General features: G+C 35.6%; 1 protein-coding gene across 3 annotated transcripts in view; it reads right to left on the bottom strand.

The window, feature by feature from the left end:
* Smad5 (SMAD family member 5) overlaps positions 1-27,647 on the bottom strand; it is a 57,255-nt gene that overhangs the window by 10,248 nt on the left and 19,360 nt on the right. Inside the window, exons 2-6 of one of the 3 annotated variants that reach the window (XM_063230925.1) lie at positions 23,015-23,057; positions 13,155-13,725; positions 5,888-6,139; positions 4,824-4,943; positions 342-563 (exon numbers count right to left, since the gene is read on the bottom strand). In XM_063230925.1, coding sequence (XP_063086995.1) covers positions 342-563; positions 4,824-4,943; positions 5,888-6,139; positions 13,155-13,557 — 997 coding nt within the window. In that variant the 5' untranslated portion in view covers positions 13,558-13,725; positions 23,015-23,057. Of the gene's footprint in view, positions 1-341; positions 564-4,823; positions 4,944-5,887; positions 6,140-13,154; positions 13,726-19,198; positions 22,980-23,014; positions 23,058-27,647 lie in introns of those variants that run through there. The other 2 variants (XM_013156212.3, XM_003473268.5) reach the window with 2 other exon arrangements.

Genomic DNA, 27,647 nt, shown 5'->3' with positions numbered 1-27,647 from the left:
TTTGCTGTACACTTCAAGAAACTACTGTATAGTTTAGGAACCTATCTTCTGCAGCAACAGTCATGAACAGGGTAAATTTCCATGAAACTTATATTCTAGCCAATGTATCAGTCAAAATTCAAAGATACAGTATGATTTCAGATCTTCAGTAGTAAGAGAAAAACTAAGCAAGATAAGGGGACACATCATGTCTTTATTTAATTAATTCTTCAATATTCGCAACTTGAGGCAGCAATTATGCCTTAATATACTTTATATTCTTCTAGAAACCTTAAATAATACATGGTACCCCAACAGTACAACAAAGGAATTCAACTGAATGTAGCAAAACACAAGATTACCTTTTCCAATATGTCGTCTAGTGTTTTCAATTGTTGAATTACGGTTAACATTTGACAACAATCCCAAGCAGAATCTACTTTTGTTATTTGAAGGGTCTGTGAATCCATCCACCAATACACTAGTAGATGATGCATGAAAAGCTTCCCCAACACGGTTATTTAATTCATAGTAGACAATTGAACACCAATGTTTGGGCTCTTCATAAGCAACAGGCTGAACGTCTATGAACAAACAAGACAGAAAAGTTTAATGGCAGATTCACCTTGTTTACTCTTTCAAAAGCATTCCATAAAAAAAAAAATCATTTCAATTAGTCTTACTTTGCATCTATATGCAAAAAAACATTTAAAATAAGTTTAACTATGGCAATGTAAATAATTAGATAAATATAAAGATAGGCAACAACCTCAGCCTGTTCATGACACTGTAACAAAACACCATAGATTGGCTGGCTTAAATAATTTTTTTCCACAGTTCAAGAGTGGGAAGTTCAAGATCAAGATGTCAGCAGATGTGATACCTATCTAGGGCTCCCATCCTAGTTTGTAAATAAACAGCCCCCTCTCAGTGTGTGCTAATAAGGTCTTTCCTCAGTTTGTGATTACAAAGACTCAAAGATCTGTTTCCCTTCTGATAAGGGCAACTAATTCCATCATGAGGCTCCACTTTCATGAATTCCTCTAAATTTCAGTTACCTCTAAAAAGTCCCATCTCCAAGTACTATCACACAGGGAGTGAGGACTTCAACATATGGGGCAGGGGTGGGAGGAACACAATTTGGTCCATCAGTGTTCAACCCTACTCTCCCAATATTCATTCTCTTTTCACATGCAAAAAAAAAAAAAATACTCCATTCCCAAAACCCTCAGTCTTAACTCGTTCCAGAAAAAAATATAACAAGTCCAATCTTATCTAAATTAGAAAAAAGTTAAGACTGGAGACAACATTCCAAGCAAAATTCCTCTCCATTGATAGCATGTAAAACCACATGAGCTGTAAATTGTAGGTAACTGCACCTTAAGGCTTCAACCAGCCTGCAGCCACTAGAACACTGATCCTGAGGCTCTCTGAATCACTTCAGTTTTGAGGAATTGCAGCCAAATAGCTCATTGCTCTGTTTACACAATCTACGTCTGACAGCTTTCCTTAATTCTGGCCTCTGTTCCCTTTGAGTTACACTAGCAGTGTCCTATTGAGGTGCTTAATCAGGCCCATCATTCACATCCATACTAATTTCCCCATCAAATATATTTTTTCATTTCTCAAATATGAAGATGTTTCTAAATCTTTAAATTCTGGTTTGCTTTTTTTTTTTTTTTTTTTTTTTTTTTTTTTTTTTGCTAAACAATTTCTTCTTCAATTCACTGCTCTCCTCCCACAGGTATTTTATTTACCGTAGGAAGCAAGGAGGAACCAAGCCATTTCTTCAAAACTTTGTTCAGAAATCTCATCAAGTAAGTATCCAATTTCATAGCTTAAAATTCTACTTTCTACAAAACACTAGAACAAAAACAGCAGCTAAATTCTTTGTCACTGTTTCAATAAACTACCTTTTTTCCCTTTTCTAATAACAATGTTCCTTGTTATCTGTAGCCTCAAAAGAATCAACCTTAACATTTGTATTTCTAACATTTTATACAAAAATTATATATTCTCTTAAGAAAATGAAAGTTTTCTTATGGCTCTCCTCTTTTACTTCTAAGCCCTCAACAGAATCACCTTCAATAGTCCCTACATACCAGTATCAGCTTTTTCTACTACGTACCCCAAAATTCTTCCAACCTCTCCTTAGTGTCAAGCTCCAAAGCCACTTACATATTTTTACACACAGTATGTGTTACAGCAGTATTCCACTTGTAGGTACCAAATTGTCTCAGTTGGTTCAGGCTGCTACAACAAAACACCACAGGCAGAGTGGCTTAAACAACACAAATTTATCTCTCACACTTCTGGAGGGTGTTATGTCCAAGATCCAAGGTGCCAGTAATAGGTCAGAATTCAGTGAGGGCTCTTTCCTGGCTTGTAGACAGCCACCTTACCAATTTGTACTCACTTGGCCTTTCTTTGGTTTGAGTTCAGAGGTAGAGAAAAAGATACAGAGAAAGGGACCTCTGAAGTGGAAGAGATTAGTGCCTCTTCTTATAAGGACACTAATTGCACGGTGAGTCCTTATCCTTACAACCTCATCTAAACTCACTTATCTCCCCAAAACTTCTCATTTTCAAATAACAACAAGTGGGGGTTAGGGCCTCATAATATGAATTTGGAATGTAATAGCAGTATCATATTTTAAATTACGTTTCTAGGAGAATCTACTTTAGGCCTAAAACTTTTTCAGCAACTAGAAAGACATAACTATCACTATCTGTAATAATATTCTAAACAAAAAGGTTAACTAAAAAAAAAAAAAAAACAACAACACTTTCTGCAAACTAGGAACGGAAGTATTTCATAGGAGTCATCCTTGAGCAGTAAACCTGCTATTTTCCACCATTATTCATGATGTTATCTGTGGGCTGTGTCTTTTGTTTTTATTTTTTCTTTTGTTTGGTTTCTTGAGTTAGAGTTTCCCTACACAGCACAGGTTGGCCTTGAACTCCTGGTGATACCTCCTGCCTCAGCCTCCCAAAGGGTGGGATAACAGACATGCCCCACTGCACCCAGTTTCTGTAAATGCTTTTTACCACCACCACCACCACACACACACACACACACACACACACACACACACACACACACACACACACAGACAAACAAACAAACAAAAAACCAACCACTGTTCTACGAAATTTGAGGACGATCATTATTCTACACCCATCCCACTCCCAAAAAGCCTCAGAAAAATAAGTATGGCCTGGATATAGAGAAACTATAATCCTTATGCCCTTAAGGCAAGAATGTAAAATGATACAACTCCATCATTTCAAAAAGTCCAACAAATAATTAGCATATGACATCAATTCTATTCCTAAGTATGTAATGCTCAAACACACTGCAAGCAGAAACTCAGAAATGGTGGCAATTTGTCACAATAGCCAAAACAGTGGAATAAAATGTAATATCCCTCAGTAGACAAATAGATAAACAAAATTTGCATGCATGCACAACAGAGTATTATTCAGCCTTCAAAAACGGAATTCTAATATACACTGTAATGTGGATAATCCTTGAAAATGCCATGCTAACTGAAATACACCAGACACCAAAGGAAATACAAGTATTGTATGATCACACTTAGATGAGATAGCTAGAACAGGCAAATTTATACAGACAATGTCAAATAGTATGTTTCAGGGGCTAGATGAAAAAGAATGGGGAGTTTTGTGATAGTTTGAGTTCTGTATAGGATGATAAAAAAGTTCTGGGAAAGTATAGTGACATGGATGCATAATACATGGACATACTTAATGCTACTGAATTTTAAACTTTAACAGAGTTCCAAAAGCAAACAAATAACTGAAAATAGAAATATACAGCTTAACAATAATGGTTGAGGAACTCAATCTCTCACTGTCAGTAATTAATAGAATAGTAAGAAAATAAGGTGGGATACAGACAGCTCAAACTACACTATCAACTAGTTTGACCAAAACGCACAGAACTAAAAAGAGTGTATCAAAGGTGCATCCATGTTCATAGTAACATTATTCACAATAGCCAACAAGTTTGGTATTTCAAAAACTGAAACACATAATCAGCATATGGCACAGCAATTCTACTCCCAAGTATATAATACTCAAATAAACTGCAAGTTGAGACCCAAGCAGATAACAGCACAATGAGAAAACCAATAGTTCGGAACTAACTGGATTTTTTGATGGAAAAAAACTTACTATATATATTCATCATATACCACACATAAACTGAACTCCAAGTGAATCTAAACTAATGTAAACACTAAAACTACAGAACATTTTATAGAATACCAAAAAAAAACCCCAAAAAACAAAAAAAAATAAAATTTAAAGAAAGAAAATACCAACAAATATTTGCAAGATCAGTAGACAAACAAAACTTTCTTAGATGTGATACCAAAATCATGATACAGAAAACAAAAATTGATAAACTTCAAAATTTAAAGCTATTGTGATTCAAAAGACATTATTTTTAAAAAATGAAAAGAAATCTAGCCTAGGAGTAAATATTTACAAACATTTTATAGTATATAAATTATTTCACAGAAGATTTTTTAAAAGTTGCCACGATTCAAGACGTAGGTCAATGGTAGAGTGAAGTGCTTGCCTAATATGTAGGAGGCCTTGGGTTTAACTCTCAATGTTGAAAAAAAATTCAAGTAAGTGAAAGTGGCTAAGAAGTTAAAAAACAATAAAAATAGAGCCAGAGATACAGCTCAGTGGCACAGAGCCTGCCTGGCAAGTGCAAGGTCCTGAGTCTGATTCCCAATAACAAAAAATTTTTTAATTAAAAAAATAAAACTAACAACAACAAAATAAATATAATAAGTACTATACTTCTCTTACCCCTGCTGGATATACTGGGCATAATCTGAGGAATCATATTATTGCTTGTATCCATAGGCTGGGAATTATCTTGACCCATCTGATCATCAGGTGGCATATAGGCAGGAGGAGGTGTATCAGCTAAGAGAAATAAAATGAGACAAATCCCAAAAGAGCAGGTAAAACCATCATCCTCTCAAAGCAAGCAGGGTTCATTACTCAACATTACACACACAAAAATATGATCCTATCCTAAAACAGAAAAGTCAGCTCATCTAACAGCTACTCAAAACCTACTACAAACCCATATTTATTTAGTCCAGATCTCTGATAATCCACAATACTAAGAATATTACTAAAATACACTGAAACAGAATTCAAAATCAATTTCATCTTTATTTTCATAGAATCACATGCTCAGAAAAACTGTAAAATAATCTGAAAGACACAGATTATCCTAGTTTATATATATACTACTGACATTTTTAAATTAGTCATTACATACCGCACACCATCACTTAAAACTAGAAAATAAAACTATGTCCCTTTAGAATTTGTCATCAACACTAACAGTAAATGTCTAATACTTTTGCAATGTTCAAAAATGGCTGTTGTATCTTATTAAATGATTAAGTAAGGAGCTTAGAAAACTGAATGTTAACCATGGAATCTTTTAAGCACTAACATTAATGAGTGAATTTTTTTTCCAGAAACAACTAAACTTTTGTCTCAGTAACTGTAAAACAATATAAATTGTATTTCACATCAAGGTTTGTACAAAATATATTTTGAGATACAGCTACAACAAGCACTGAATCTAAGACAAAATATGAAAATTTGCTTTTGAGCAAATTCCTAATACATTAAACAGTATTTAATTCTACTTCTAGATTTTAAACAAATAGTACTTGACACAATGAAATCCAACTTCATCTCAAAATCAAAGAATTACATTTAAAAATGTACAGTAAGAAATAAGGAGTTCTGTATAACAGTTCACCTAGAGGGCAAAAGTAAGAATGGTTACTGATTCTCCAGGATTCTTTCTTTTTTTTTTTTTCCTTCCTGTATCAGTGAAGTCTTACCTGGGAGTTGAAAAGGACTTCCTGGTCCAGGGCTCGCTGGGGAATTGGGATAGGTACTGCTAGCAGGGGAAGGCGGGTAGGGGCTATTTGGAGATAAGGGAAAAGGAGTGTTGTTGGGCTGGTGAAAAGAATCTGGAAACGTGGCATTCTGTGGCATGTGCGGCTCATTGTGGCTCAGGTTCCTAAACTGAACCAGAAGGCTGTGTTGGGGGTTGAATTCATTATGACGAGGCACTAATACTGGAGGTAAGACTGAAAGACAAAAATCAAAAGTAATTGGTCAAGAATGACTACAACAAATGTACCATTCAATCCTTAAGGGGCTGGCAGAAACGATTCACATACTATAAATCTGTTAGAACAGTTTACTTTTAGGAAGGGCTGTTTTATAGAAACTTGAATACATGTTTACATAAAAACTAGACCCAAAATTCTTGCCAACAGTTAGCCTATAAAAGGGCTCTGGAAGAAAGAAAATTCAGGAAAGATACCACTTTATTCTATGGGACATACAACGTTTAACAGCCACTACTGCACAGTGAAAGTTTAAGGAATTAAAATATTGTCAAAAAGACAAACCCAACTGGACCTTAACCAACTGGAAGAATTTCACATCAGGGTGTTAGGGATGAGGACAGGAGGAGGGAAAGAAAAAAGTGTTGGCCTATGCACTGATCCAGAGTAAGACAACACATTTAAGGTCAGAATGTGGATGCCCCGCAAACTTTCACATTTCCAATTCTGAACACTTTCATCATTTTTACTTTGAGAAATCTCAAACTTTAAATTCTTCCGTAAGGTTTTCTCTACAGAACATAGAATATTCTCCAGGCAGAAGTCCTCCATTCAAAATCAGTCTTTCAAAATCAGTCTTCTACATATTTGATAATAAACATGCCTCAGTTCACAAACACTTCTGTTTGCAAGCAAGTCAGTTCACAAACAAAAGCATTCAGCAAAATTTTGCTTCTTGTTTGCATCTTCTGTATCGGTTGACAAACAAGACTAAAGCTATCTTCTCCACAGATACAAATGCAGCCATCTTCCCCAAAATCATAAAACAAATTGAGTTCACAATCTCAGATACCACACTGTGTTACTGTATATATAGTAATGTGTAAACATTTAAAGAAAAATTTTCAAGTTAAATATTAACCTAAGTCCAATGTTCACTTCATCACCCCACTTAAACATTTCTTTTCCCTATAGGAAACTTGATACCAGTTCTTCACTCTTAATATATAATTTATCTCTTTTATAATTTTCCTGTATTGGTCAATGTCATTTTGACTCTGGGAGGCTGAGACACAAGGCTAAGTTCAAACCTTACCAAAACCATGTATCAAAGTAAAAAGTGAAAAAGGATGTAGGTCAGTGTAAAAGCCCTGGGTTCAATCCCCAGTACTATGAATCAATGAATGAATGAATGAATGAATGACTTTTTTCAGTTAACTAAATCACAGTCTGGTTCCCCAAAGTAGTAGACTGGACACAACAAACCACGGGCTCTTCAGTCAGTGTTTGTACTGTTTCATCTTTTGCAGAATGAGTTACTGCTGGACAAATGCAGTCAACAATAAGTCCAACTGCCTTTGTTACACTGTGTATAACAACTGCTGTTTCCCTGAGTGATGGGCAGCTGCCGTGGAGAGCGGGGCATTAGGCAGTAAGAACTGCTGTTTATCTGCTGAAAGACTTAATAACTGCCATTCAGTTAAGTAAAGATTTTCTTTTTTAAGACATAGTTAAAATCACTGGCTTCCCTCCTGCTTGTATCTTATCTGTGCACATGATTTTTAAGAATTATTTTATTTTCATCCAAAATAGTAAGGAGTTTAAAACATTATAACGAGCATATAAAAAAAAGATGGTATTATAACAAAAAAGATAATTATCTAGGCCTTTCTCAGGTCATTACCATAAGCAAATTTAACCTTTTAGCCATTTCTTTACCATTTACTTTATGTATGTATTGCCAATCAATATGTTTCTGTTATTATTAATTTCTGAAGACTTTCTTTATAAATTTGGTCTTATGGCAAATGGGGCAGCTTTCTCACATTATTCTTCTTTACCCCAGAGTAAATTTACATTTAAAAACTGGGTTAAATCACAATCTAATATTTATATTATGTATGTCTATAATTCATCAGTAAGCCAAGTGTGTAGTGATTTTTTTCCCTGAATAATGCTTTTATTGAAGTTAATATTCTTTCACTTGTTTAGTTTTATGTACTATTATTTCCAGTATTCCAATAGATTTGTCAAATGACAATCAAGATTATCTTTCAGATGCTATAAATTATCAAATACTTTGTTGATTTCTGTTTCCCCCAGATCTTCCACCTTCTCCTCTGGTCTGGATGAGTTGCTACTTAAACCTCCTACAAACCTGAAGTCCTCGGACCCCCTACTTTGTGTCTCAGTCACTGTGTATCCCATTTCATGAGCCTTGTCCTCTATTAGCTTCCTAAGAAAAGGTAAGAAAAACAGGATGTTTGCTTGTCTGCCAGCAGAATTTGTTTTACTTTTTTTTCTAAAATACAGAATCGCAGGGAGAAATCCAATATTCTGACTTCTAGCAGAATATGTCCTGTATTTTTTCTCTGGACACTTTCAGAATATAATTTTTAATCCATGGTATGTTAAAAGTTCATGTATTAGCCTTTTGTTCCTGTATTTTTTCTCTGGACACTATCAGAATGTAATTTTTTAATCCATGGTATGTTAAAAGTTCATGTATTAGTTTTTTGTCCCAGTTCTAACTACTTTGTCAGTAGGCTCTTTCAATTCTCATTTCTACAAACTGTTGTAGTATTATTTCTCGTTTTTTATTTTTGGAGACAGGGCCTTGCTATGCAATTCAGGCTGGCCTTGAATTCACTACATAGCTTAGGCTGGTCTCAAACTTATGGGATCTGCCTGCCTCAGCCTCCACAATGCTGGGATTACAGGCATAAGTCACCAGGCTCAGCTCCTTTTTCCAGAACGTGTTATTTTATACAATTAATTTGACATTGATTCTAAGCCACAATATGCTTAACTTTAAGCCCTTTTTCATGCACTGACTCATCCAGTCCTCATAATAACTATGGCAAGTGGGTAGGATTATTCTCATATTAACTCACAAAAAGCATAAGTAACCTGGTAGGATACAGTAAAACCAGAATTCAAATCAGGAAGTCTGGTTGTGGAACTTACAGTCTTAACTACTTGCAATATTGCCAATTAAACACAAGATCACCTACTCTGGCCCTCCACTTTTCTTACATTAATTATTGCTTTCCAACCATCTTCCTTTTTTTTTTTTTTAACTTTTCTGCAATACTTACTCTTCTGTATACCAAAAATTGTGTGACCTTATGTTTCTTCAAGGTTTACTTTTCTTGTCTATAATCTTATAAATACACTTAAAGAGCTCTAACGTTTTACTACCGTTTTCTAAACCTATCAGACAATAATCCTCTACATCAAAAAAAGCACCCAGTCCGTAAGTGCTCAATCACAAGATTAGAAAAGTACCTAGTCTATAAGTGCTCAGTAAATGTCAACTGCTCTTAATGTTACCACCACTATTACTTTATTAACATGGTACTGTTAAATTATCCTTCCTGCTATATTAGCTTGGTCAAAAAGGAATACAAGTTAACCTAGTTGGGCCAATATGTCCTCTTCCCCAAAATGTTTGAACTTTTGACCAAAAGCTGGCTTCTACAGTCTCTCTACATTAAGACACAGGTTTTCCAGAGTCACTTGAAAGTATTAGAGCTATGCTTTATTCTTTCTATAAAATGATTATAGTTTAAAAAAAGAATTACCAAAAAATAAAGCATTTGTGCTGGATAATTATTAGTCACATCCTGGCTATGGAAATACACGAATTCCTAGACTTTCTCCTAGCAAATAACTAGGAGAGTTTTTCAAACATTTTTCTATTAAATCCTCCAAATTTTCCATTCCATAGCCTTAAGAAATCAAAAATTACCTCAAATATCATCTCACTTCAACTAAACCTCTTATTAAGTTCTTGTAGAGTACAATTACTGCTATTTCTTTCTTTTCTTTTTTTTTTTTTCGCCAGTTTTAACACTCAGTATTATTTTCAATCTTTTTCACACTGCGCTCATACTCCCTCAAATGCAGCAGATTCACTCTAAGACAACCTTATAACTACAGCCTCTGGGTATTCACATCCTTGGTTAATCTCTCTCCCCCTCAGTGGTATACCTGTTCCTCACTAGCAGCATACAGCAAGGTGAGAAGATTATGTGCAATAATATGCAACATATGCAATAATCAAAAATATTAGTATTTCATGTAATTGTTAGTGTTACATATTTCTACTTCAATCTCAACTGCTCTTTACCATCCCTATCTGTCTCCTGAGAGCACCACATGTTTTCCCTGTGCCTGAGAAAGAACCTCCCTGAGGACACAAGCTTTATCCGTATTGATTCCTTCTGTTCGTATTGATTCCTTATTAGCTAACACAATGCCTGACACAGAATAGGACCTTAAATATTTCTGCAGGGAATGGAATGTCTCTCTCTAGGGAATCTCCATGTACATGTGAAGACCAGCAGAATAGATTTTTAGTGGCCTGCATAAGAAATAAATGACAGGTGTGGTGGCACATCTATGATTTTAACACTCTGGGAGGTCCAAGGCTGAAAGATCACATGTTCAAGTCTAGTTTGGACAATTTAGCCATTTAGTGAGACATTGTCTCGAAGAAGAAGAGGTGGAAGAAGAGGAGGAGGAGGAGGTGGAAGAAGAAGAAGAAGGAGGAGGAGGAGGAGGAGAAGGGGGATTCACATTCCATATGAACATCCTTCCTGTTAGAAGACCCTCTTTCTCTCTTCCTTGCAGGCTCTGAGGAAGCTGCCATAATGTGAATTACCTGAAGAAGACTATGTGGTAAGCAATTGAATGCAGTCTCCAGCTGATATCACCACAAAGTCCAATGGTCTGCAAGGAACTGAATTCTGTCAACTCCACAGTGAGCTCTGGAAATAGATCCTTTCCCATCTGATAAGATCCTGGCTCTAATCAACATGGACTGGAAGCTTACAAAAATCCTACTAAGCTGTGATGGACAATTATTACTCACTTCCTGGCTACGGGAATACACAAAATTCCTGGACTTACTCCAAACAAACTGTGCAGTAATAAATATGTATTGAAAGCTATTACATTTGGGATAATCTGTTGTACAGTTATTATTCTCAGCTGCTAATATTTACAATACATCCCTCAAAGTTCATGTGTTGGAAAACTAATCACTAATGCAAAAGTATTGGAGTTGGATCTGATAAAAGGTGCTTAGGTAATGTTATGCAGGAGTAAATTACTCATCACGAGAAAGGGTTTGTTGTAAGTTCGATCCCTTCTTGCCGCCTTACACTCACTGGCCATCGCCATGTTAGAATGCCGTCAGAGGACCATCACCAGATGCAGCCTATCTTGCATTTTCTAGCATCCAGAACTATGAGGCAAATAAACACTTATCATTTATAATTTACCTAGGCTGGTATTCTGTTAAGAGTAGCAGTACATGAACTATCGGTTTATGCAATTCATGTATTACCAAAAAATACTTATTGGTCATTAGCTACCAACTTTCAGGAAATTGTACTAATCCTGAACACTAGGGATGTAATAAGTGAGACAGAGAAAGGCTCTGCACCAGTCAATCAACTACATATCTATATAGAATGAACTAGTGATGAGGGTATTTGAGCAAAGACTAAATGGAGTGAGAACGTATGCCACGAAAAGATTCTGCAAGGAGGGCGCTGTAAGCAAGGGAAACTGCATGAATTAAAATCTAGACAGGAGTATGGCAAGTTCAAGAGTCATAGGGTGTTTAAGGACAGGTGTAGTGCTGAAACCATCTATTTTAAGTTTAATTTTAAGAATTCTGTTTAAGAATTCTGATTTTTAGTATAGTAGTGCTAAGTGTTTTTTGTGAGAACTGACATGATTTGATGTTATCTTATATTTCATTCTAGCTGCTGTGCAGAAAACACAGTGAGTTGGGAGAAAAAGAAGCAGATAGACCAATTAGGAAACTACCAAGGGTGAAAAACTGTACTATTACCAAAAGGTGATGGCATCAAGACATATTTTGAAGGTTCGGCAAAGAGCATTTGTTCATTGATCAAATCTAAGACTTAAAAAGAATAAAAGCCAACCTTTATGCCACAGCAACAGCTGTATGAATGAATGAGGTGCTATGTACTTCAATAGAGAAAACAGGAGACAAACATTTGGTGGGGAGGCTTAGCCATATTATAGCTGACGTTTACTAGACATTTGAGCTATTATGTAACTGACTTTATACAATTCTAAAACTAAAGAAAGAAGCTGATTCTAGAACTGAAATTATCAGCATCATGTTATAATTTTAAAACATGTTATAGATTACTTTAAAACATGAGACACTTAAGGAATATAGATAACAAATAAAGCCCAAGGACTGAATACTGTGAAACAGGAGACTAAACAGCAAACACCCTGAGCAAGAATAGTAAAGTTGGACAACCACAAGAGGAGTGTCTTCAAAAGACAAAAAGAAAATTTTTAGTGGGAGGGCAGGAGATGAACTGTATCAAATGCTACTGAGACAGTAAGTAGAAAGAGAATGAGAAATGACCCTTGGATATTTAAGAAAGGAGTCACTAGTGATCTTGACATATGAAACAATAGGGAAGGAAGACTAACTGGAAAGATAAGAAAGAAAGGAAAGAGAGATATGGAAATAATAAAAGACTCATAAAATGGCTAGAAGAAACAGTGTGGGAAATGGGGTAGGAGATTTGTGAATGACAGGAATTCTTTTTTAACTTTTATTTTAGGATAGGCAATATTATGAAATGCTTGTATGCTTCAGAAATAGTCTAGGAAAATGAGAAAATACAATACAAAGGAGAGGGATGCTATTGTAGGTACAAAGCTCTTGAACAGATAAAAAGGAACAGGATCCACTGTACACAAGGGGTTTAACTCTTAGATAAATAGAGACAGGTCATCCACAGAAAGGTAGAGCACATACATGAGTCTTTACTGTGTATAATGAATTAGATATGACACTTGGGAGTAATATCATCTACATTAAAAAAGCTAAATTCAAATCCAGTACTCTTTGCAAGACTGAAGTTTTAAAACTGAAACACAAGGTTAATATACCTTGTGATTAATAAATCTAAATATATATGAATCAGGCACACAATTTTAAAAAATTTTTTCTCAAAGGAGTACAACATACCTGGACTCTCCACTCTCTTATAGTGGTATGGGTTGATACAAACTTCTTTTTGTTTAGATCCAAAAGGAAACTCACAAATATCCAATGGTTTTAGCTCATGATGACTCTGCAAATCAGGCCACCGCCACACACGACAATATATAACATGTGGTAAACCTTTTCTGTGAGAAACCTGGAGGCGTCCATCTAAAGACCTGGGAATAGTGACACACTTGCTTGGCTGTCCTGGACTGCTCAAGGCTTTCTCCAGTTCCTCCATGGCACCTTTTTTCTTTTTTAGCTTTTTTACCAAAGCATCAACTGCCTTTTCTGCCCATTTTTCCTCCTCATCACCTTGCTTCCAGCCCAACAATCGCTTGACTGCTGGACTAGTAAAAGAAAACAAGCTGGCCATTGACGTCATTTGATACGAATCTTCAGAAGCCTTCCTGTAATCAAAGTCAGTAGCTAGTGGGAGAACAGATCTCAGATGAAAAGTCACATACAGGTCCTAAGCAGGAGTTCCAAGTAAAGAAGGAGCAATGACATTTATCTTCACAAGTGCCATATGCTTCTCTCATTGGTTCGAGTCCTAAAAGAGAAAGGGGGAAAGGATCCTAAATTAAACCAATTCAATTTAATGCATTTTAGTCAATATACTTAAAAAGCACATTGTCTGTAAGCAAGAGGGAAAAAAAGCATTGTAAAGCAAAACAAAACAAAAAATAAGTCTAGAAAAAAATTTCTCTTAAAAGTCTGTGACCACTGACTTCCTCCTTTATAATACCAAACTCTACTGTCAATGCCAAACATCCAAAAGCACAAATACGTTGCTCTACTTTGGTATTATCCAAAAAACAGGCCTAGACTTCATTTCTTCTGATGAGACCACTTAGCCGTTTAACAGACTTCTAAGATTTGCTTCTGAAGTAGTACTTTCCTTTACTGAAATAAATGTTACAAACTAAACCAATTCTGAAATATATCTTGATCTAACCAAAAGTCCTAAGAGAAATTTATGTCTTCCCTAAAAATCACTGTTCTTTTAAAAATGTTTTAGTATGCACAGCAAAGGAAACCACTAACAGAGTACAGACAGCCTACAAAACAGCAAAAAATTCTTGCCAGGTCCTCCTCATAAAAAGATCAATATCTAGAATATATAAAGAACTTGAAAAAATAAGACACTCCCCCATTAAGACCCAATTTAAAAATGGGCATCTAAGCCAGGGATGGCAGCAGCATATGCCTATAATCCCAGCACTCAAGAGGCTGAAGCAGGAGGATGCTGAGAGTTCAAAATCAACCTGAACTATGTAAAGAAACTCTGTCTTAAAAAACAAACACACAAAAAAAAAGACATCTGAAATGAACTGATATTTCTCAGATAAAGCAATAAATATGTGGGGAAAAAAGTTAACATTACTGGCCATTCAAGAAATGCAAAAAACAACACTGAGATTTCATCTCCAGAAAGAATGGCTCTCATCAAAAACTCAAATACTGGCAAGGCCGTGGGGAGAAAGGCACCCTTCTTCGTTGTTGGTGAAGATTGTAAACCGATAGAACCACTATGGAAATCAGTATGGAGGTTCCTCAAAAAAGTAGAAATTCCTTTCAACCCATCTATTCTTCCTTGTAGTTATCTTCCTAAGAGTTAAAGACATCATACCACAGTGAGGAATGCATACCCATGTTTACAGAAGCACAATTCTTAACAGCTAAATCTTGGAAAACAGTCTGTGTATCTATCAACATATGAATGCATTAAAAATATGGTATTTATACACAGTATTACTCTTCCATTAAAAAAGGGTAAAAGAGTCATATGTAGGAAAATAGATGCACCCTAAGACCATAATGGTAAGTAACTCAGACATATAAACTTAAATATCACATGGTTTCTCTTCTATGAAAAACTCAGTAGATACACAGAAATACAGATTAGATACAGAGATAACAAAAGACAGATACTAGGAAACAGAAAGAAAAAAAGGTATTGTAATCCAATGCAGACAATGTATCTAAAAACATACCTTGATTTAGAACAATTGTCTTACATGTTTTATATGTTCTTTGGTCTATTAAATTTGGTTTCAATCTACATATATGATAGTTACTTTCATAATGTCTTGCACAATAAATATATAAATGAATTTGATGCTGGAAAAATAAAAAGGAGTAGAGGTAAAGGGGAAAAGAATGAAAATGAAATGCGTTATGTACATGTATCAATTCTCTCCAATGGATGTAAACATTATATACTGCACACGTGTACCAATAGGGCCTGGGGACACAGCTCAGTGGCACATTGCCTACCTGCAAAATGTGAGGTCTTGAGTTTGATTCTTGGTACAAAAGAAAGATACTATTACAGGTCAAATATAGAAAGAAAAAAAGGAAAGAAAGAAAAAGGATCAAAGAAAAAAAATTGTATTTTACAAGTCTTAGGCAAAAGCCATGATACTATTCAAGTCACATTATTACAAACTGTATTACAAGTTCTCATAAGATGTAACAAACCCGCAAATAAATCGTAACACATATAACAGCCAGAAAAGTGGCAAGCATGTATTCTTAAAACTAGGAATATAAGTAAGCATAAAGAAAATAAATACAGAATCTAACCCAAAAGTCGGCTTACATTTTCTAATTTTTACTGGTTTGTGAAGCAGTATCACTTAATGAAGACACTTGATCATTAAAGAGTTATTGGCAATAACAAGAGAAAGTGACACGCTGTGGTACTTTACTGTTAAGAATAAAATCTCTTGTAGATCACTATATAGCCGGCCAACTACAGAAAGCAAGCACCTAGTGAACAGGAATATTTAGAAAAAGAAGGTCCAGTACAAAGAATGCTTCCTTTCTTGTACTATTTTACTAAATAGTGCTGCAGCTCTGACAAACTTAAGTGTCAAGACTATTCTGGATTGGGATGAACCCTCTCAGAAAGACTAAAAGTACTCAGTTAAAATCCAGGTAAAACAAAATAAAACTGAGTTAAACTCAACAATTACCAGTTAGTTGTTATGTGCTCTCTGCTATGTGTAGCCATATTGGGGCTTTTTAAAAAGTCGCAGCAAATAGGCTGCTTCTCAACAGCCAACAAATTGATTTATTCAGCATATACCTCCTGAGAACATACTAACAGCCAGGCACTACCAACACGTGGCAATGGCTTCCAGTCTGCTGTCCTGGAAGCAGTGGGGCAGGTACAGAAAAGTGAAGGTGATCTCAGGTGCTACATGCCCTGTCCCTCCTCTTCCCCAACCTAAGCAAGGTAACTTTCCAAGCAAGCCAAATTGCCTGCATTAACCAGAAATGTAATAAAACAGTTTACATAGATCATAAAATGTAACATGGCAAAGAAATCCTAAGAAAGTCTGTTCTCAGTTACAATTACATCAAAGATGTAAGATAAAATACATCTAAGTCAGAAAATAAAGGCATGGTTTGAGTGCTTCAGATGAACAGAGAAATTGCAAAGGCACAGAAATACGAACAAAAAATACATAGGCAGACATATGCAGGTTAGGCCACACAGTGCATGTGTGACAGAAGCCACATAAGCACTGGCTAGATATACTGTGAAAGAAGCTTAAAGAACTAAAATGATTCTAACGAATGAATTTAGAGATCCTTCATTCTAAATGTAACAGTGAATACAAACAACACAATTATGATGATAAAAGTAGTTTTAATGTGATAAGAATATGTAGCCATTACAAAAAATAAAACAGATGCTAACTTGGTCAAGGTATTTCACCTTTGCCTATTTCCCCCCATCTATAAAATGTGAATAACTTAACACAATTATGATGATAAAAGTAGTTTTAATGTGATAAGAATATGTAGCCATTACAAAAAATAAAACAGATGCTAACTTGGTCAAGGTATTTCACCTTTGCCTATTTCCCCCCATCTATAAAATGTGAATAACTTGTTACATATAAATAATTTAGAACTGCAGGTACATAGAAAACAATAAATGTTAAGTACTACTCTATTATCATCATCAATAAGTACCACAGTACTAATGTACTAACATGAAAAATATAAAGTTTTGTGTGTATGTAAACTGATAAAGACTGGAAACTCACACAGGACTAAATTATTTACTGCACTTAACTTCGAAAGAGATAGAAGAAAGGGATCCCATACGATTTGTTCTATGTACTTCTGAACTTTTTTCTTTAAAATGGTAGCTTCATTGAACTAAAATTTTCATACTACACAATTTATAAACTTAAAGTGTAAAATTCATTACATTTTAGCACACTGACAAAGCTGAACAATTATGACCACAATCAAATAGAGATCATTTTTGTTATCCCAAAACAAAACACTCCACCCACTACCTGTCATCTCCCAACCCTTCACCCTTAATTCTAGGCAACCACTGAGCTACTCTCTATCTCCATATATTATCCTATTCCGAAATTTTTTTTTTTTAATTCAAAATAGAACATGTTCACAGCAACAATAAAGACCTTATCATATCTAAAGGAAGGAAATCCTACAGTGATCTCTCGCACCACAATGGAGTGAAACTAGAAACCTTTAAGCATTACCTTCAGGATGCTAAAATAAAAAGAGTAATATAAAATTAAATTATGATAAACAGAATGCTGGTTAAAAAAAAAAACAGGCAAAACTCATGCCTGCAACAGAAAGTTGGCATAGAGGTTACCCTACAAAATTAGCATGGAAGATTAGAGGTAATAACTACATTAGGGAAACTAAGGGGCTTCTACTGGCCTAGTAAAATTCTGCTTATTGCTCTGGGTAGTTGCATGGTGGAAGACAGTTTGTAAAAATTCAGATAGTTAGGTACTAATAATTTGTATATTTTTTGGTATAATTTTAACATACTTTCTTGACATACAGAAAGTAGAAGCCAGCAGCAACCAGGGGCCGAGAAAAGAACCAAAAAGCCAGCCTGCCTTTTCCAGGAGCCAACCAGAGAGCAGACTGGGGGATAACAAAAACACCTCACATCCTACCCCACAGGCTGATTTGGAGGAACACAGACTGGATGATAGCAACTGAGGTACAAAAACAACTTAATGCTTGTATTGACTGACTTTGCAGGCTTGGGGCTGGTAGTCTAAGCATTTGTTTAGAGGATAACAATATGCAGCATAGCAACTATGCAGGGTTTCCTTTTGTCTTGCTTTTGAAAGTCAATATTGTTCTCACTATTTGTTTTTTTTTTTTTTTTTTTTTTTCCACTTTACTGTTTTTAGTCCCTTAAAAAAAAAATAAAGTAGAGCCAGGCATGGTGGCACATACCTGTAATACAGTACAGATGGCTGAGGAAAGTTCAATGTTAGCACGGGAAATATGCTGGTCTCAAAATAAAATTTTAAAAGGACCAGAGAAGAAACTGAGGGGTACAGCACTTACCTAGCATGTACAAAACCCTGAGTTTAACTCCCTATAATATCAAGGAGGAGAGGAAGGGGGAGAAAAGAGAAAAGAGAGGGAGGGGGAAAGGAGGAAGGTGTAAAGAGAAAATGGGGGAGAGACTTTCGCATATGGATCCCTTTATAAGCCTCTAACATCCTTCCAGAGAAATTTTACATAAAATAAGCAAGTAACAAAAAGTTTCCTGTAAATAATTATATACTGAAAAAGAACAAGATATATATCTTGAAAATCCTTCTATATCAATATAGTAAGAATTTCGGTAGTTCTTTCTACCACACAAAACTCCAGCATAAAACTAATGCCATAAATAGGTCAACTCATACCATTTCTCTGCTCAAAAAACACTCATCTGGTGACTTTTTATTAAACCCAAACTACAAACTTCTTAACATTACTTTGTAAGACCTACATGATTTGGAGGGCCCTTGGCTTCTCCTCCAAACTCATAAGCATTCTCCAAGTAACTACATTTAACCACACTTGACGTCTCTTTCTCAAGCACTTGAAGGTTATCTTTACTTCATCTTTCTTTTTTCTTTTTTTCTGAGACAGGGTTTTCTTATGTAGCTCCATCTGGCCTTTAACTCACTAGGTAGGCTACGTTGACCTCAGACTCACAATGATCCTCCTACCTTAGCCTCCTGAGTGTTGAGATTATAGGCCTGCTCCAACAAGCCCAGCAAGGTCATTGCACTTGATGTTTCCTTTTGGAATTGTCTTCTTCCAAACTTTCATGTGGTTTACTCTCTCAATTCAGTTGCTCAAATGTTACCTCTGAAAGAAGAATTCTGACTACTTCATCTAAAAATAGCATACGTCCCATTCCCACATCATTGTTTCTCCCCTGACCTGTTCAGTTATCATTCACAGCATTTACTACCAGGATATTATAATAAATTTTATTTACTATATCTCCCCCCACTGAAATATTAGTTAGATAGGTAGTACTATATTTCCTACCCAGTATCAGATGCCCTTGACTTGGAGAAGTGCCTATTTATAAAATAAATGTGTGAAGTTAAAAACAACAACAACAAAAAAGCAACTTTCAAAAATACATGACCTCGCCCCACAGACCTAGGGGCCAACTGGATTACTGACCTCGCTCCCTTTCTCTCCCCACAGACCTGGGGGCCAGCAAGATGATTGGCCTCAGCCTCCTTCTGGCTCTACAGACTTAGTGCAGGCAGTATCGATGGTTTCCCCTCTTCCTTGTCCCATGACCTTGGAGATCAGCAGGATCATCCATCACCCTCCTGACCCGCCCAAAAGACTGTAGCAGCCCACAGACAATTAGCAACCCCTTTAACAGCCTGCAGAACCTTGGTGGGCTGGTGGGAGTCTCAGTAACCCACTGGCCACATAGAGGACCTCAGCCGGCTTACAACAGTGTTGAACTTCTCCCTCAATTAGAGGACCTCAGTGAGTAAATAGGTGCAGCAGTGAACTCTCCACCCGCTGTAGGACCTTGGCAATGTGGCAAGAGTGTGGGTGAATCTTTTTTCCATACAGAGAACACTAGGTGGGTTGAGGAGAGTGCCAAAAAGGCATCCCCTAACCTGGAGAAAATCGAAAGGGCTGATAAGACACCCAGTGACAAAGTAGGATTCCAGCTGAGTTGTACACTATACCAGGTATATCTGGCAGCCTAGAAAAGCCTGAAGTCACGGTAACAACATGAGCTAAGTGTTGGCTTACATCAATACTCCTAGGCTAGTCATCTCTGGAAGAATACAGGACTCACCCAACAGGCCCTACAGGAGGAATTCAGGTGACTGGCCCCTTCCTTTCATTGTGGGAACCAGCACTGGACAAATATCAACCATTTAGTAGGACCCTAAGACACACACATGGACAGTGGAGACTAGTGGGATTGAAAAGAGCAAAATATTAACCCCTAAAAATAATAAAACGAAAAAGCAAAATGCAATCTCAAATGTCCAGTCCATCAGGAACAAGTACAAAAGACACTGAAATACAAGACATTAAAAGTCATACAACTGAAATTTCTGAAAAGATAGCAAATGAAATAAAGAAATAAAACCATGAGGCTATAGAGAAAATCAGATTAGAAATAATCTCACATGTAAAGAAATGACAACCTTAATAAAGGAGCTTCTCAGCATAGCTAAAGAAGACATAGTTAAAAAAAAAAAAAAAAAAGGTACAGGACCATGAGAAAATGATGGAAACCTTGAATGAACAAGATAGAAAAGAAGTAGAATGCATGAAACAAATTCAGAGATACCAGGAAATAATTTCTATTGAAAGCTGGTGAAACCATTTGAATGAAGCTAAGGACAGAATTTCAGACACTGAGGACAAGATCACAACTAGTGATTATGAAAGGAAAGCACTTTCAAAAATAACAAGAGAGCTTGAAATGACAATTCAACAGCTTCAAGATGATGCAAAGAGAAATAATATATGACAATAGGCATCACTGAAGATTCAGGAATCAACACAAATGATCCTGATAAACTATTCGCAGAAATGGTAGCAGAAAATTTCCCAAATATGGGAAAAGAATCAGATATACAGATAAGTGAGACACCGAACAGTCATAACTAAAATAAATCTACACTCAGATAGACACCAACAGATAGACACCAGTCATAAGCAAAATAAATCTACACTCAGATACATAATAATTAAGATCCCAGAAATTAAGCAAAAAAAAAAATAGTAAATGCTGTTAGAGAAAAGGCACAACTCACCTATCAAGGTAAGCCTATCAGAATCACTGCAGACTTCCCATTACAAACCCGCAAGTCAAGACAAGCTTGGAGTGAAGTGTTTCAAAGCCTGAAAAAAAAACACCTTTCAACCCAGATTAATGTACCCTGCAAAATTTTCTTTGAAAATTAATGGAGAAATAAGATACTTCCATGACAAAGAACAACTGAAGGAATTCATGTCCACCAAACCAACTCTTGAAAGAATGCTGAAAGACATACTAATTAGAGATAAAAGTGATTACAGTTTCCAGCACAACAACAGAAACAAACCACCAGACAGAGTAAGCAATTAAACAAGAGGAAAAAGCAGGAAACCAGTAACAGGAAAATAACATGACAAAGCTGAGTCAGTGCATATCAGTAATATCCATAAATGTAAATGGCCTCAATTGACCAACTAAAAGAAATAGGTTGACAGAATGGATCAAGAAACAAGATCCAACAGTATGCTGTATACAAGAAACACAGCTGACTCAAAAGGAAAGTCATAGACTAAAAGTCAAAGGATGGAAAACAGTATTCCATGCAACAGGAACCCAGAAAAAAGAAGGAGTAGCTATTCTGTTTGCAGCCAATGTGAACTTCAAACTAAAAATGACTAAAAGTGATAAAGAAGGTCACTACATACCTGTTAGGGGAATAATCCAAGAGAAAGAGCTAAAAATCATAAATATATATGCACCAAATACAGGAACACCCAACTATATAAGACAAATATTAATGAACATAAAAAGCAAATGTGCAATAACACAATTGTAACGGAACCTTAACACCCCACTGTCACAAAGAGATTAACTAGACAAAGTCGGCAAAGAAACAACAGAACTGAACCAAACCTGCAAACAAATGGTCTTAGTAGATGTTTAGAGAGCATTCCACCCAACCACATTAGAATACACATTCTTTTCACCAGCACATAGGACAGTCTCTAAATTAGACCATGTATTATTCCATAAAACATTCTTAAGTAAATGCAGAAACTGAAATTATCCCACGTATATTATCTGACCATAGTGCACTGAAATTGGAAATTAATGGCAAAAGAAACTGTAAAACCTACATAAACACATGGAAATTAAATAAAAACCTTTTGAACAATCAATGGGTTACAGGTGAAATTAAAGAAGAAATTAAACAATACTTAAAATTCAGTGAAAATGCAGATACAGTGTACTGAAATCTGTTGGATACAATATAAGCTGTCCTAAGAGGGAAACATATAGCAATGAATTGTTACATCAGGAAAACAAATGAGCACAAATAAAAAACGTAATGCTATACCTCAAACTTCTAGAAAAAGAAGAGTAAGTAAAGCCAAAAGCTCATAAAGGTAGGAAATTATAAACATCAGAGCAGAAATTAATGCAACTGAGACTAAGAAAACAATTCAAAATATTAATGAATCAAAGAGCTGGTTCTTTAAGAGAATAAACAAAATTGATAAACTTCTAGCCAATCTTATCAAGCAAAAGAAAGAAAAAACTCAAATTCATGCAATAAGGAATGAAAAGGGTGAAATACAGAGCCCATGGAAATTCAGAAGATCATAAATACCTAGTTTGAAAATCTTATTCATATAGGGTAGAAAACACAGAGGAAATGAAATATTTCTAGAAATGTATGAATTACCAAAGCTGAATTAAGAAAATATAACAATTTTGAGTAACGCAGTGTCAGCTACTGAAATTGAGAACGTGATTCAAAACTTACCAACAAAGAAAAGCCCAGGTCCTAATGGATTCACAGCTGAATCCTGTAAGAAATTTAGAAAAGATTTAAAGCCAATACTCCCCTAACTTTTCAATGAAATTGAAAGAGAAGCAATTCTTCCTTATTCCTGGAGGCAAGTATTACTCTGATACCAAAACCAGAGAAAATCCCAACCAAAAAGAAAAGCTATAGACCAGGCTCCCTAATGAACATCACTGGAAAATGCTCAACAAAATACTGGCAAACAGAATGCGCTGATTATCAAAAAGACTATACATCATGACCAAGTGGGATTTATCCCAGGAAGGCAAGGATAGTTTAATACATGCAAATCAATAAATGTAATACATCACATCAACAGAGTCAAAGACAAAAATCACATGATCATCTCAATAGACACAGAAAAAGCTTTTGATAAAGTCCAACACTTGCTCATGATTAAAAAAAAAATTATAGAAACTTGGAATAGATGGTATCTACCTCAATCTGATAAAAACCATCTATAACAAACAGCCAGCCAAAATTATACTAAATGGACAAAATCTGAAAGCTTTCACTCTAAAATCAGGAACAAGACAACAGCAAGTCCACTATCACCAGTCCTATTCAATACAGTTCTGGAAACATTAGCCAAAGCAATTAGACAAGAGAGAGAAATAAAATGAATAAGGACAGGAAAGGAAGAAATTGAATTACCACTATTTGCAGACAACATGATACTCTACACAGAAGGTCCCCAAAACTCTATCCAAAGACTACTAGAGTTCATAAGCAAATTCAGCAGTGTGGCTGGATACAAAGCTAACACTTTAAAATCAATAGCATTCCTGTACACAAAAAACTCAGAGAGAAATTATGGATCCCTTTCATATTAGTATCCAAAACAACGAATACTTAGAAATTAACCTAACAAAGAATGTAAAAGACCTACATGTTGAAAATTATAGTGCTCTAAAAAAAAAAAAAAAAAAAAAAAAAAAAAAAAAAGATTGAAAAAGATGTCAGAAAATGGAAAGATACCCTTTGTTCTTGGTTAGGAAGAACCAACACTGTGAAAATAACCATACTCCCAAAACTGTTATGCAGATTTAATGCAATAGCAATCAATACACAATTAGCATACCTTAAAGATATAGAAAAAACATTCCTCAAATTCATTTGGAAACAGAAGAGACCTAGAAGAGCAAAAGTAATCGTGGGCAACAAAGGAAAGGCAGGAAGCTTCACAATCCCTAATTTGAAATTACACTACAAAGTCACAGTGATAAAATCAGCATGATACTAAGGATCAGTGCCACAGATTACAAGATATAGACACAACTACAAAAACACTTAGCCACCTTATCTTTGACAAAGGGGTTAAACATGTTCACTGGAAAGATAGCTTCTCTAACAAAATGCTGCTGGAAAAATTGGCTTTCCACATGCCAAAGACTGAAACAAGAGTCTATGTCTATTACCATGCACTAAACTAAAGTCAAAATGGATCACAGATCTAAATATTAAAACAGAAACACTAAATCTACTCAAAGACAAGGTAAGGAGAAATCTTGAAGACGTAGGGGTAGGCAAAGAGTTCATGAACAAAACGCAAACTGCATGGGAAGTACTTCAAAGAATCTAAAACTGGGATCTTTTCTTTATACTTCAAAAGAAATCACCAACAAAGTAAAGAGAAAACCCACAGAATGGAAAGAATTTTAGCCAGCTGTCCCTCAGACAAAGGACTTATATCTAGAGCATATAAAAAATTGAAAAACAACAGGCCCCCCGAATTCAAAGACCCAATCCAAAAATGGGCACCTGAGATGAACATACACTTCTCAGATGAAGAAATATAAATGTCAAATAAATACATGAAGACATGCTCAACATCACTGGTCACTTGAGAAATGCAAATTAACAAAACACTAACATTCCATCTCACTCCAGAAGGAAGGGCTGCCATCAAGAATCAACCGACACCAAATGTTGGTGGGGCTGTGGGGGAAAAGGGAACATTTCTCCAGTGCTGTGGGAGTACAGACTGGTGCAACCACTGTGTAAATCATTGTGGAGATTCCTCCAAAAAGTAGGATTGGAAGTCCCACTTAATCCTGCTATTCCTCTTTTGGAGAAAAATTGAAAATATCATGCCACAGTGATATATGTACACCTACATTTATAGGCACACAATTTATAATAGCTAAACCTTGGAAACAACCAAAATGCCCATCAACTACAGAATGGATAAAAATGATGTGGTATTCTCATACAATGGAATATTACTCAGCTATTAAGAAGGATAATCTTGAGGCTTTTATAGGTAAATGGAAGCAACTTGAGGCCATACTCACAAATGAAATAAACCAAACTCACATTTATAAATACTGTATTGTCTCCCTAGTATAAAAAATAAAAAACTGAAAGAGTAATAAGATCCAAAATATACAACAGATATTGTAATAAAGAAAGAGAAACAAAGTACTCAGAAGGACAGAACAACTGGGATAAGAAAAAGGAAAAAAGGAAAAAAGGAAGAAAGGAAAAGATTATATGTATGTTGGTAAAAATATATAAATGTATGTATGCATATGTATGCTAGATAGGTAACTATACTACTAATCTGTTAGTTCAACAACAACAAAAAAAAAACCCCAGTTTGTGCTGTCATTGATCACTTTTGTGACTATATTTTATAACCTAAACAACTACTTCTAAGATAACAACATGCAATATATTAACTAGTGTTAATTCCCTACTGTTAAAAAAATTCTGTATCATTTCTATCATTTTTTCTGTTTTATATATATATGATATAGGGGATGTAGCTCAGTGACAGAGTGCTTGCCTACCATGCACATGGCGCTGAGTTCAATAACCCTCAGTATCACAAAAAAAAAAAAAAATCTAAGGATGCTTAAGTTCTTTACATAAGACATCCAGTATTTGCACAAACCCTAGTGAACATCAATCAACACATATAACTTTAATGAATCATCTCTAGATTACTTACAATACCCACTACAATGTGGATGCTATTAGCTGTTAGATTCTACTGTGTAGAGAATAATGACACCCTTCTCCAAAACCTATAAATGTTCTCTACACATGTTTTTTTTTAAATCCAAGGCCTTTGTGCTGATCTATACCCTTAGCTATTTTTAATGTTTTTGTTTTTGTTTTTGTTTTTGTTTTTGTTTTTGAGGTAGGGTCTTGTTAAATTTCACAGCCTGGACTCACACTTGCCATCATCCTTCCTCAGCTTCCCGTGTGCTAATATTACAGACATGAGCCACCATGACTGGCTTTTTTAGTATTTCTGATCCATAGATAATAGAATCAATGGGTGCAAAACCTGTCTCCATGGCAGGCCAACTATTCATAACTTTATAAAAGCATTTATCTAAAATTTGAGACTAAAAATTGTCATTTATAGATATGTACATATATAAGAAAATGAAATATGCACAGAAACATACATACCAGCCTTAGCAAGAAATGACAGACAATAATATAAAATGATTTAGCTGTTTTATTTTTAAAACTAGGTTTAGAGTACGCAAATCACTTGTGGTAGTATACAGATATGTTGCCTACTTTTCTGTAGATTTAAATAAAATATTTTATAACTCAGTGTGGTGATGTGGGATGAGTTGACAATTTAAGGAGGTGAGGCCTACTAAGAAGTGCACCACAGAGGGTGCTACTTTGAAAGGGATTATGGTAGTTCTTACAGGACCTCAGTTAGTTCTCATTAGAACTAACTGTTCTAAAACAGCAAGACTGGCCCTGCCCACAATTTGCCTTCTTGTTGCTCCATGTAAACCTTCCCTCTCACACATGCTCCCACCAGGTGCCACCTGCAATGATGTGAAGAAGTCAGGAGCTTTGCAAAAGCCAGGACCCAGGCCATTAGGGCTCTCAGCCTTCAAAACTGTGAGCTAAATGAATTTTCCTTTGTAAGTTATCCACCACTGGCTATTTCATTATAGCAACTAAGAAAGGATGACTGTGGTTTGGAAACTTGCATATTCTCTAAAGGGCCAGTGCTAATGGCTTGGTCCCCAGCAAAACACTACTGAAGGACAGACAGTGTAGCCTGTGGCAGGTAGTTTCTGCAGGAGGCCCTTGAAGGAGACTGGGGTTCTTCCATCCCATTCTGTGTCTCCTCTGCTTCCTGGCCCACAAGTGAGCAGTTTGCTCAGCAGCATGTTCCAGTCCTGATGCTAAGAGGCCCAATATAATGGCTACTCAATCTCAGACTGGAATTTTCAGAAAGTGAGTCAAAGTAAACTCTTTGTAAACTAATTACCTCAGGCATTTGTCTACAATAATGAGGAGCTGACTAATACAAGGACTGATCCAATTATACCTTAAAAATAAATTCAAGTTTTACAGCCAAATGACTAAAATAAGGATAATTCCACTAACAATTAAGGACATTCAGTAGGTGTATCTGTTGGTAGCGATAATGGTAAACTCCAAAGGAAAGGTCAGGACTGCAAATACAGGTCAGTGAGTCAAAGATGAGAAAAAGACTTAAGATTTTACACAAAGAACTAAAGCAGTAAGAAAATAGGTTTTCAACAAAGTAAAAAGAAAAAGTAAACACTGAATATAAGAACCATTCACTTTGGCAAGCACAAGGTGT

This window comes from Cavia porcellus, unplaced genomic scaffold, assembly GCF_034190915.1.
Source record: "Cavia porcellus strain 051 isolate PalLab524CR breed Dunkin Hartley unplaced genomic scaffold, mCavPor4.1 scaffold_19, whole genome shotgun sequence".
NCBI classification, from domain to species: Eukaryota; Metazoa; Chordata; class Mammalia; order Rodentia; family Caviidae; genus Cavia; species Cavia porcellus.
Note: the sequence above shows the minus strand (reverse complement) of the source record. Positions and strands in the feature narration are given on the sequence as shown.